The sequence below is a fragment of the Gopherus flavomarginatus genome, chromosome 1 (assembly GCF_025201925.1).
Source record: "Gopherus flavomarginatus isolate rGopFla2 chromosome 1, rGopFla2.mat.asm, whole genome shotgun sequence".
Taxonomy (NCBI): Eukaryota; Metazoa; Chordata; order Testudines; family Testudinidae; genus Gopherus; species Gopherus flavomarginatus.
The window spans coordinates 316,560,870-316,573,661 of record NC_066617.1 but is presented as its reverse complement, the minus strand read 5'-3'; the positions used below and the strand labels follow the sequence as shown (position 1 = coordinate 316,573,661).

The 12,792-nt window shown below is 51.4% G+C and overlaps 1 protein-coding gene across 5 annotated transcripts in view; it reads left to right on the top strand.

Moving 5' to 3' along the window:
• NEK3 (NIMA related kinase 3) overlaps positions 1–12,792 on the top strand; it is a 54,180-nt gene that overhangs the window by 16,301 nt on the left and 25,087 nt on the right. For all 5 annotated transcript variants that reach the window (XM_050949380.1, XM_050949358.1, XM_050949370.1 and 2 more), the window contains exons 6-7: positions 1,367–1,434; positions 1,554–1,640. In XM_050949380.1, the coding sequence (XP_050805337.1) occupies positions 1,367–1,434; positions 1,554–1,640 (155 nt within the window). The remainder of the gene's footprint in view (positions 1–1,366; positions 1,435–1,553; positions 1,641–12,792) is intronic.

Here is a 12,792-nt window from a genome sequence, read left to right as displayed (position 1 = left end):
GAAAGGGATCTGGGGGTCATAGTGGACCACAAGCTAAATATCAGTCAGCAGTGTTATGCTGTTGCAAAACAAAGCGAACATTGTTCTGGGATGTATTAGCAGGAATGTTGTAAGCAAGATATGAGAAGTAATTCTTCCACTCTAATCTGCACTGATAGACCTCAACTGGAGTATTGTGTCCAGTTCTGGGTGCCACATTTCCGGAAAGATGTGGACAAATTGGAGAAAGTCTAGAGAAGAGCAACAAAATTGAATAAAAGTCTAGAAAACATGACCTATGAGGGAAGATTGAAAAAATTGGGTTTGTTTAGTTTGGAGAAGAAGACTGAGAGGGGACATAACAGTTTTCAAGTAATAAAAGGTTGTTACAAGGAGGAGGAAGAAAAATTGTTCTTCTAAATCTCTGAGAATAGGACAAGAAGCAATGGGCTTAAATTGCAGCAAGGGCGGTTTAAGTTGGACATTAGGAAAAGATTAATCACGGTGGTTAAGCACTGGAATAAATTGCCTTGGGAGGTTGTGGAGTCGCCATCATTGGAGATTTTTTAGAGCAGGTTAGACTAACACCTGTCAGGGATGGTCTGTATCAGTGGTTCTCAAACTAGGGCTGCTGCTTGTTCAGGGAAAGCCCCTGGCGGCCTGGGCCGGTTTGTTTACCTGCCATGTCTGCAGGTTCGGCCAATTGCGGCTCCCACTGGCCGTGGTTCACTCCCAGTGGCCACAGTTCGCTGCTCCAGGCCAATGGGGGTTGCAGGAAGCAGCACGGGCTGAGGGACGTGCTGGCCACCCTTGCTGCAGCCCCCATTGGCCTGGAGCAGTGAACTGTGGCCACTGGGAGCCGCGATCGGCTGAACCTGCGGACACGGCAGGTAAAAAACCAGCCCTGCCCACCAGGGGCTTTCCCTGAACAAGCGGCGGCCCTAGTTTGAGAACCACTGGTCTAGATAATATTTAGTCCTGCCATGAGTGCAGGGGACTGGACTAGAGGTCCCCTCAAGGTCCCTTCCATTGCTGTGATTCTATGATTACTCTCTAAAGGAAAGTTAGCAAATCAGAAGTGTGGGATAGTGGTTTGAGTACAGAACTGGGATGCAGAATTTCTGAACTCTAATTCTTCCTTTGCTACTGACTCTGGCCTTGGGCAAGCCACTTAACCTTTCAGTTTCCCTTGTAAATTAAGGATAATTCTTACCTTCCTGCAGGGGGAATATGAGGATTCATTTTGGTACAGTGAAGATAAAACCTCTATATGTAGACTTTCTGAAGTGTCCATCGCCATATTATCTATATAGTGTGCAATGCAGAAACATTTGTTAGAAAACAGTTTTTAAGTACATTAATCCTTACTCCTTTTTTTGCATTGCAGAATATTTTTCTCACTCAAAATGGAAAAGTCAAATTGGGAGATTTTGGATCTGCACGTCTTCTTACAAAGTATGTAGATATTGCCCCTGGATTCAGTGACCTAAACTGTATTTTTTTACCATTGCTTAAATATTACAGAAAGCTTATGTCATTGCTTTTCATATTGCTTTTCTTTTTTGTTTGGCAAGTCCAATGGCATATGCTTGTACATACGTGGGAACTCCTTATTACGTACCTCCAGAAATATGGGAAAACTTGCCGTACAACAACAAAAGGTAGGCACTTAATCGGAGATCAAAAGGCGATGCATTATTGTAATATAATATTTAATACTTGTGCTACAGATTGCCTTGGTGACCAATCCATGTATCAGGAAGACTCTGGTTTAGAGCTTGTTCTTGTGGAGTTTGGGAGTATTTTGGAGGTGATTATCTCAGTTTTCAGATGGGAAGGCCTAGGTCACACCTCACTTGAATAGCTTCAAGTGCAGTACTGTCCAACCCAAAAGTTCAAAGATCACGAGACAGACCTCCCCAGATTATTAGAATTTGTTTTAAAGATGAGATTGTGTTTCTCAATCTGTCTTTTGATTTTTGAACTCCCCCAGCCCACCCCCATTGTGGGTGTGTGGCAATTAGTGTTACCAGCTCTTCCAAATTCATCCTTGCCCATTCCAGGAGCTCTCACTGGTTGATTGATGGTGCAGAGATTCCAGCTTCTTCACAAACCCCACAATTTTAATTAATTCTGTGCCCCCTTTGGGGTTTAGGGGCACATCTGCCCGTCTCCCAGCCCAACAATGAATTATGTACAGTAGAGCCTCAAAGATATGAACACCAGAGTTCTGGACTTACCGGTCAACGGGACACTCTCTGGAACCAGAAGTAATCAGGCAGCATCAGAGACACAAAATACCCCCTCAAAACCAGTGCTCCTCTCATAGCTAGAGCCCCGGGGCAGAAGCTGGGAACAGAACCGCAGGGCTGAAGCCCTGAGCCCTCGTGCTCCCTGCGAGGCTGAAACTGGGAGTGGAACCACGGGGATGAAGCCCCGAGCCCCAGTGCTCCCCATAGATCTAAATCCCTGGGCCCTGATGCTCCCAAGGGTCAGAAGCCCTGAGTCCTCCGCTTCCCCCCACCCCTGTGGCTGCAGCCCCAAACACCCCCTGCAGTGGGTGAAGTCCATAACGTCTTGTTCAGAGTTATGGATGTTTCAGAGTTACGGACAACCTCCATTCCCGAGGTGTTAGCAACTCTGCGGTTCTACTGTAGTCCCCAGTCCTCATGTCAGCTTTTCTTCCTCAGACCAGACATCTGCCATTTGCCTCTCATTGCACCTCTGCTTCTCCTGCAGCTCCAAAGTTTTTTTAGCCCCTTTGCCAGGCCTGAGGGGGGTGCAGCTCCATGGTTCTTTCCATCTCTTTTCCCATGTCAAGAACAGAGAGCAGACAGATCTATTGTTCACAGGAGGGAGGGGGAAGCAGAACTGTCTAGAGGCTCTGGGTTCTATCTGCTCCTTCCTCCTCCCCTTATGAGAATTGTGTCTGTTGTTGACTTCTTGATGGGAGAACTCTGCATGTTTCCTGAAGCACCCCTCACTTGGTGCTCTTCCCCAGGAGGTGGGAAAATGGGTGAGGCAGCCAATTAAAGGGGGATTTCTGCTGTCCTGAGATAAGCTCCAGCAGTGGTCAGAATCGCTTCTTGTGACAGTTGGCAATGCTGCAAATGGCTGATGTATTATGAAACAGCTTGGTGGGAGAGTGCCTGCCTATGCTGGCTGCAGTATGTGTGCCACAATGAGCGTGAGTAATTTTGCTGCATGAAGTCAGTCAGGAGAAATGCTACTAACAAAAAATGAACTCCCACTGTAGATCGGCTGTCACTACTTAACAATGAATTTTCTTCGTCTGTCATGGTACAATTCCCCACTCTGAACCTTAGCGTCCAAAAGATGGGGTACCAGCATGAATTCCTCTAAGCTCAATTACCAGCTTAGAACCTGTAGCGCTGCCACCAACCAGGAATTCCAGTGCCTGGTACACTCTGGTCCCCCCAAAACCTTGCCCGGGGACCCCCAAGACCCAGTCCCTCTGGATCTTGACACAAGGAAAGTAAACCCTTTCCCTCACTGTTGCCTCTCCCAGGCTTCCCCTCCCTGGGTTACCCTGGAAGACCACTGTGATTCAAACCCCTTGAATCCTGAAACAGAGAGGAAAATGCACCTTCCCCCCTCCTTCTCTTTTCCCCTCCCAGATTCTCCCTGAGAGAGACAGTAATCCTGGCACAGAGAGAAATCAGCCTCTCTCTCCCTCTTCCCTCCTTTCTCCCCACCAGTTCCCTGGTGAATCCAGACCCAGTCCCCTGGGGTCTCACCAGAATAAAAAACAATTAGGTTCTTAAACAAGAAAAGCTTTTAATTAAAGGAAGAAAAAACAGTAAAAATTATCTTTGTAAATTTAAAAAAAATGGAATAGGTACAGGGTCTTTCAGCTATAGACACTGGGAACACCCTCCCAGCCTCAGTATACAAGTACAAATTAAAATCTTTTCAGCAAAATACCAATTTGAACTTCTTCCAACCAAATACACATTTGCAAATAAAGAAAACAAACCTAAGCCTAACTCGCTTTATCTACCTAGTACTCACTAGTCTGAACTTATAAGAGCCTGTATTGGAGAGATTGGAGAGAAACCTGGTTGCACGTCTGATCCCTCTGAGCCCCCAGAGTGAACAACAACCAAATTCTAACAGCACACACAAAAACTTCCCTCCCTCAAGATTTGAAAGTATCCTGTCCTCTGATTGGTCCTCTGGTCAGGTGACAGCCAGGCTCACTGTTCTTGTTAACCCTTTCCAGGCAAAGAGATATGAAGCACTTCTGTTCTATTAACTCTTACTTATCTGTTTATGACACTCCCCCCAAATCGCTGACAGTGTGGAAACACACTGGCAGTGATTTCTCCCTAGAACTCTAGAATAAACAGATTAATAAACACATACACCTTTACCTATACTACTAATTATGTACAACTACAAGATTCTTCACATTGCAAGGACAATTTTTAACTAGTTGATTCTGGGAAACTTTCACGAGAGAGTGCATCAGCTACTTTGTTTGAAGCTCCTGAAATGTGTTGAACTTCAAAATCAAAATCTTGGAGAGCTAGACTCCATCGAAGCAGTTTTTTGTTGTTTCCCTTGGCAGTATGAAGCCATTTTAGCGCAGCATGGTCGGTCTGTAGCTGGAACCGCCGTCCCCAAATGTAGGGGCGCAGTTTTTCCAGGGCGTACGCAATGGCATAGCACTCCTTTTCACTGACTGACCAGTGACTTTCCCTCTCAGACAGTTTTTTGCTGAGGAATATGACAGGATGAAAGTTGTGATCCGGTCCTTCCTTCATGAGAACTGCTCCCACACCACGCTCAGATGCGTCGGTGGTCACCAGGAATGATCTGTCAAAGTCCGGGGCCCTTAGCACAGGGTCAGACATGAGCGTCGCCTAAAGCTGGGTAAAGGCCTTCTGACACTCATCAGTCCACTTAACTGCATTCGGCTGGGTCTTTTTGGTCAGGTCGGTCAGCGGGGCAGCGATTTGGCTGTAGTGTGGTACAAATCGCCTGTAATACCCAGCCAAGCCTAAGAAGGATTGGACCTGTTTTTTGGACTTTGGGACAGGCCACTTTTGGATAGCCTCCACCTTGGCCTGTAGGGGGTTTATGGTTCTTCGACCCACCTGGTGTCCCAGGTAAGTCACCCTGTTTTGGCCTATTTGACATTTTTTGGCCTTAACAGTTAGTCCTGCCTGTCTGATGCGTTCAAAGACCTTTTCCAGGTGTTCTAGGTGTTCGGGCCATGATTCCGAAAAAATGGCCACATCATCGAGGTAGGCAACTGCATATTCTCCCAGTCCTGCTAGTAGACCATCTACCAGCCTTTGGAAGGTGGCGGGTGCATTTCGCAGCCCGAATGGAAGCACATTAAATTCATACACTCCTGCGTGGGTGATGAATGCTGACTTTTCCTTGGCAGGTTCATCTAACGGTACTTGCCAGTACCCCTTGGTTAAGTCTATTGTAGATATGAATTGGGCACGTCCCAACTTTTCCAATAGCTCATTGGTGCGTGGCATTGGATAGTTGTCTGGACGAGTTACCGCATTTAGCTTACTGTAGTCCACGCAAAAGCGTATTTCCCCATCTGGTTTGGGTACCAGAACCACTGGAGATGCCCATGCACTGGTAGATGAGTGGATTATCCCCATCTGTAGCATGTTTCGGATCTCCCGTTCTATAGCAGCTTGGGCATGAGAAGACACCCGGTAGGGTGGGGTTCTAACTGGGTGAGCATTACCTGTGTCAATGGAGCGGTATGCCCGTTCAGTCCATCCTGGGGTGGCTGAGAACAATGGGGCAAAGCTAGTGCACAGCTCCTTGATCTGTTGCTGCTGCAGACATTCCAGGGTTGTGGAGAGGTTCACCTGTTCCACGCCACCATCACTTTTCCCGTCGTAGTAGACACCGTCAGGCCACTCAGCATCATCTCCTCCCTGGACTGTAAACTGACAAACCTGTAAGTCTCTGGAATAAAAGGGCTTGAGAGAATTAACATGGTACACTCTGGGCTTTAGTGAGGAATTGGGAAATGCTATGAGGTAGTTTACAGCTCCCAGGCGCTCTTGGACCGTGAATGGCCCTTCCCATGATGCTTCCATCTTATGGGCCTGTTGTGCCTTCAAGACCATAACCTGGTCTCCTACCTTGAAGAAATGCTCTCTGGTATGTCTATCATACCAGGCCTTTTGCTCTTTTTGAGCATCCTTTAGGTTTTCTCCAGCGAGGGCTAAAGAGTGTTGGAGGGTATCCTGTAGGTTGCTTACAAAGTCCAGAATGTTAGTTCCTGGAGTGGGTGTAAACCCCTCCCATTGCTGCTTCACCAACTGTAATGGCCCTTTAACCTCGTGGCCATACACAAGCTCAAACGGTGAAAACCCTAAACTGGGATGTGGTACAGCCCTGTATGCAAAGAGCAACTGCTGCAACACTAGATCCCAGTCATTGGAGTGTTCATTCACGAATTTACGTATCATGGCCCCCAAAGCTCCATTAAACCTTTCCACCAGGCTATTGGTTTGATGGTGGTACGGGGTGGCAACTAAGTGATTCACCCCATGAGTTTCCCACAGTTCTTTCATGGTCCCTGCCAGGAAATTAGTTCCTGAATCCGTAAGGATATCGGAGGGCCAACCTACCCTGGCAAAAATGTCTGTTAGGGCCTGGCACACAGTTTTAGCCCTGGTGTTGCCTAGAGCTACTGCTTCTGGCCATCGGGTAGCAAAGTCCATGAAAGTCAGTACGTACTGCTTTCTTCTGGGTGTCTTTTTTTTGAGAAAGGACCCAGAATATCCACAGCTACTCGCTGAAATGGGACCTCTATTATGGGGAGTGGCTGGAGAGGGGTCTTGGCCTGGTCTTGGGGCTTTCCCACTTTTTGGCACACCTCACAAGACCGGACATACTTGGCAACATCCTTGCCCATCCCCTCCCAGTGGAAGGACTTCCTTAACCTGTCTTTGGTTCTGTTCACCCCAGCATGGCCACTGGGATGATCATGGGCCAAGCTTAAGAGCTTTACTCTGTACTTAGTTGGAACCACCAACTGTTTTTGTGGATGCCAGTCTTCCCGGTGTCCACCAGAAAGAATCTCCCTATATAAAAGTCCTTGTTCTTCTTCGAGTGATTGCTCACATCCATTCCAGTTAGGTGTGCGCGCTCGTCGGAAACTTTTTACCCTAGCAACTCCAGTGGGCCGGCAGGTCGCCCCCTAGAGTGGTGCCGCCATGGCGCTCGATATATACCCCTGCCGGCCCACCTGCTCCTCAGTTCCTTCTTATCGCCGTGTCGGTCGTTGGAACTGTGGAGCGCGGCATTGCTGTCCTCCACGTCCCTAGCTCTCCTTGTTACTACCGTTGTTACTACCGTTGTTAGTTAGTGGTTAAGTATAGTTAGTTAATTAGTTTGTAGTGTAAATAATTTTGTACATAGTTGTTCGCCGGTCTGGGCTGTAGCCCTTCCCGGCACCCGGCACCGGGCTCATGCCTGGTTCGCCGGGCTTTAAGCAATGTGCGTCCTGTAAAAAGCCTATGCCAACCAGCGACCCTCACGACGCATGTCTAAAGTGCTTGGGGGAATCGCACAGGTCGGACAAGTGCCGCATTTGCAAGGCTTTTAAGCCCAGAACAAAGAAGGAGAGAGACCAGATACTCAGGACTCTCCTAATGGAAGCGGCACTTGACCCAGCAGCTTCGCAGGCCGTGATCTCTACGCTGGCACCGGATCACACCGGCACCGGAAAGACTCCCCGGCACCGACCTTCCCCAGCACCGGATGCAGAGACGAGACCATCAACGTCTGCAACTCCAGCCAGGCAGACTCGAATGGAGCGCCCATTAGCCGCTATGCTTTTAACTCATGGGTGGCAGCGGACAAGTTTAAAGAGCTGCTGCCACAAGAGGCTCGTCAAGAATTCGCGGCGATTCTTGACGAGGGCAAGAAGGTTGCACGAACCTCGTTACAGGCCTCTTTGGACGCTGCAGACTCGGCTGCCCGTACCCTCGCCTCGGGGGTAACGATGCGCCGCATCTCCTGGCTTCAGGTTTCTGGCCTTCCACCGGAGCTCCAATACACCATCCAGGACCTCCCGTTCGAAGGCCAGGGCCTGTTTTCAGAAAAGACAGACCCCAGACTGAAAAGTCTTAAAGACAATCGGGTCATTATGCGCTCCCTCTGGATGCACACGCCGGGAACGCAGCGCAGACCCTTCCGGCCGCAGCAGCAACAGCAGCGTAGGCCATACCCCCAGTTCCGCCAGCGGCAGGACCTTAATAGGCGCCGCGGCAGGAATGGAAGGCGTAGACAGTCGGGGAACCAAGGGGGGCAGAATCAAAGCTCCTCCAAGCCCCCACCTGGGCCCAAGCCTTCGTTTTGAAGGTGCGCCCGAGGGCGCAATAACAGTTTCCCCCACGGATCCTTCCCCCCCCGTTTTCCAACCGCCTTTCGTTTTTCCTCCCGGCGTGGACCCAAATAACATCGGACCGCTGGGTCTTACGCACGGTGCAGACGGGATACCGCCTGCAGTTTGTATCATTTCCTCCCTCCCGCCCCCCTTCCTCGTCCCTCTTCAGGGACCCCTCTCACGAGCAATTCGTTCAGCAGGAGGTACAGACGCTCCTCAACAAAGGAGCTATAGAGGCGGTTCTGGAAAATGAGAAAGGCAAAGGGTTTTATTCCCGCTACTTTCTGATCCCCAAGGCCAAGGGAGGCCTCAGGCCTATCCTCGACCTGCGAGAGCTCAACAAGTACCTAGTGAAATTGAAGTTCCGCATGGTATCCCTGGGGACCATTATCCCATCCCTGGATCCGGGAGACTGGTATGCCGCCCTCGACATGCAGGACGCTTATTTTCACATTGCCATATGGCCACACCACAGACGTTTCCTTTGATTCGTGGTGGGCCGCCTTCACTACCAATTTGCAGTCCTCCCATTTGGCCTTTCTACGGCTCCGAGGGTATTCACAAAATGCATGGCCGTCATTGTGGCACATCTTCGGCGCAGTCGTATCCACGTGTTCCCTTACCTAGACGATTGGTTAATTCGGGGCACGTCGGAGCTACAGGTTTGCAGCCACGTCCGCAGGATCACCGGCCTGTTTGCTACCTTGGGCCTCATGATCAACGTGGACAAGTCCACCCTGCTCCCCGCGCAGAGGGTGAAGTTCATTGGGGCCGTCCTGGACTCCACCGTGGCCAGGGCCCTTCTGCCATTGCCAAGGTTCCAGGCGTTGTCGGCGATCGTTCAGCGATTGCGGGCAGCCCCCTTAACATCAATACGGACATGTCTAACCCTATTAGGCCACATGGCAGCATGCACATTTGTGACCGGTTACGCTCGGCTCCGCATGAGGCCCCTCCAGTCGTGGCTCATCGCACATTACCGGCTGGCAAGGCAACCACTAGACATGCTGATCACAATCCCCCAGGGGGTGTTGGATTCTCTCAGCTGGTGGCTAGACCAGTCCGTAGTGTGTGCGGGGCTCCCATTCCACCCACCCCAGCCCTCGGTGTCCCTAATGACGGATGCCTCAGATCTCGGCTGGGGGGCCCACCTGGGATCCCTGAGAACACAGGGCCTGTGGTCCCCGCAGGAGGTGAAGCTGTACATCAACATGCGGGAGTTGAGAGCGGTCCGCCTTGCTTGTCAAACGTTCTGTCACCAGCTTCGGGGTCGTTGTGTCGCGGTGTTTACCGACAACACGACGACCATGTACTATATCAACAAGCAGGGCGGCACCAGATCCTCTCCCCTATGTCACGAGGCGATGCAACTCTGGGACTTTTGTGTAGCCCACTCCATTCACCTCACGGCTTCCTTCCTCCCCGGAGTACGGAACACGCTGGTGGACCGCCTGAGCAGATCCTTCCTCTCACACGAGTGGTTCCTTCGCCCGGACGTCGCCCTCTCGATCTTCCAGAGGTGGGGTTGTCCCCGTGTGGACCTCTTCGCATCCGGGGGGAACAGGAAATGCCAGGCGTTCTGCTCTTTTCAGGGCAGGGAACCCGGGTCTATAGCGGATGCCTTCCTTATTCCGTGGACGACCCACTTGTTCTACGCGTTCCCCCCGTTCCCGCTGGTCCACAGGGTCCTTCTGAAGGTGCGCAGGGACAGGGCCCGCGTGATCATGGTAGCCCCGGCGTGGCCCAGACAGCATTGGTACCCCATGTTGCTGGACCTGGCCATAGCCGACCCAGTTCCCCTGCCCCTTCACCCGGACCTGATCACCCAGGAACACAGAACTCTCTGTCACCCGGACCTCCAGTCGCTGCACCTAGCGGCGTGGCTCCTGCGTGGCTGACCAGTTCTGAGCTGCGCTGCTCCACCCTGGTACGGGAGGTACTCTTGGGAAGCAGGAAGCCTTCCACTAGAGCGACATACTCGGCCAAGTGGAAGCGTTTCTCCTGTTGGTGCGTGGAGAAAGGTCTCCGCCCGATGGAAGTTTCGGTGGCCAATATTTTAGACTATATTTGGTCCCTCAAACAACAGGGCCTGGCGATATCGTCCTTGCGGGTCCACCTGGCGGCTATCTCCACCTTTCACCCGGGTGGGGATGGCCGCTCCGTTTTTTCTCACCCGATGGTGACTAGATTCCTAAAGGGGCTGGAACGTTTGTACCCTAACGTCCAACTCCCTGCCCTGACCTGGGATCTTAACCTGGTGTTGTCTCGGCTCATGGGGCCCCCCTTCGAGCCGTTAGCTACTTGCTCCCTACTCTATCTCTCTTGGAAGACTGCCTTTCTAGTAGCTATCACCTCAGCTAGACGGGTGTCGGAACTCCGGGCTCTCACGGTAGACCCCCCGTATACAGTCTTCCATAAAGATAAGGTGCAGTTGAGGCCACACCCTGCCTTTCTCCCCACGGTGGTCTCAGCCTTCCACGTCAACCAAGAGATATTCCTCCCGGTTTTTTTCCCAAAACCTCACTCTTCAGGCAGGAAGCAACAGCTCCACTCACTTGATGTCCGTAGGGCTCTCGCGTTCTATGTGGAGAGGACCAAACCGTTCCGCAAATCCCCCCAGCTTTTCGTGGCAGTAGCGGACCGCATGAAGGGGCTTCCCATTTCTTCGCAGAGGTTATCCTCATGGGTAACTTCCTGTATCAGGACCTGCTATGAGCTGGCCCATGTTCCTACGGGCCGTGTGACTGCGCATTCTACCAGGGCGCAGGCATCGTCGCTGGCTTTCCTCGCCCATGTGCCCATCCAGGAAATCTGTCGGGCAGCGACCTGGTCATCGGTCCACACCTTTGCTTCCCACTACGCCCTGGTCCAGCAGTCAAGAGAGGACGCGGCCTTCGGATCTGCAGTGCTCCATGCCGCGACTTCTCACTCCGACCCCACCGCCTAGGTATGGCTTGGGATTCACCTAACTGGAATGGATGTGAGCAATCACTCGAAGAAGAAAAGACGGTTACTCACCTTTGTAACTGTTGTTCTTCGAGATGTGTTGCTCACATCCATTCCACACCCGCCCTCCTTCCCCACTGTCGGAGTAGCTGGCAAGAAGGAACTGAGGAGCGGGTGGGCCGGCAGGGGTATATATCGAGCGCCATGGCGGCGCCACTCTAGGGGGCGACCTGCCGGCCCACTGGAGTTGCTAGGGTAAAAAGTTTCCGACGAGCGTGCACGCGCGGCGCGCACACCTAACTGGAATGGATGTGAGCAACACATCTCGAAGAACAACAGTTACAAAGGTGAGTAACCGTCTTTTCTATAACAAACCGAGATCTGTTAGAAGAACTGAGAGGCGGTGAGGTGCTCTGTGCCGCCGCCCAAGCTTTCTGAAGGCTGTCATCTGCTTCCGGCTCAGTCTGGAACTGTTTCCTGCAGGTTGGAGACACCAGTTCCTCCTCAGACTGTGGACTTGGGCTTGGTCCTTCGGGAAACGATGTAGGTGATGGAGTTGTTTTCGTGGCTGGTGAACCGCTCTCCGCTGGTGCACCTGAGGGTATTTCAGGCTCTGGCTGAGCCTCTTGGATCTGGTTGTTTGCTGCTTCTGCCAGTTCAGGCTCGTTGGCGCCCTCTGGCGTTGGGGTTGAAGATGTGTTTGCAAGCGCTGGCGTCAGTGCTGGCAATAGTTCTGGTGCTGGTTGCGTTTCCAGGTCCGGGCCTGGGACTGGAAGTACTGTGGCTGTTGCAGTCATTGGCAGGGAATCTGGGTCCACTACCTTTGTCTGGGTCTCTGCCAACACAGACGGGGCCCCTGTGGACGGCTCAGGAACAGTGATGGGTCTGGAAGCTTGCCTGGCTTGGCTGCGTGTAACCATTCCCACTCTCTTGGCCCACTTTACCTGGTTGGCCAAGCCTTCCTCCAGTAGCATGGGGATGGGATAATTGTCATAGACTGCAAAAGTCCACATTCCTGACCAGCCTTTGTACTGGACAGGCAGTTCAGCTGTGGGCAAGTCTACAGCTTGTGACATGAAGGGGTAAATTGTCACTTGGGCCTTTGGGTTGATGAATTTGGGGTCCACTAAAGATCGGTGGATAGCTGACACTTGTGCTTCCGTGTCTCTCCACGCGATAACCTTCTTTCCTGTTAACGTAATAACAGTTTCTTAACAAAAGGAGATAGGATTTTAAGTGAGTTCAAATATAAAGGATAGAGTTAGGAATGGTTAAAAGCAAATAACAGTGAAAAACTTGCTAAAGACTAAGGCCATGGCTACACTTACAGCTGTACAGCACTGGGAGTTACAGCTGTCTTCGTACAGCTGTGTAGGGACAGCGCTGCAGTGTGGCCACACTGACAGCTACCAGCGCTGCAGTGTGGCCACATTTGCAGCATTTGCAGCCCTGTTGGGAGTGGTGCATTG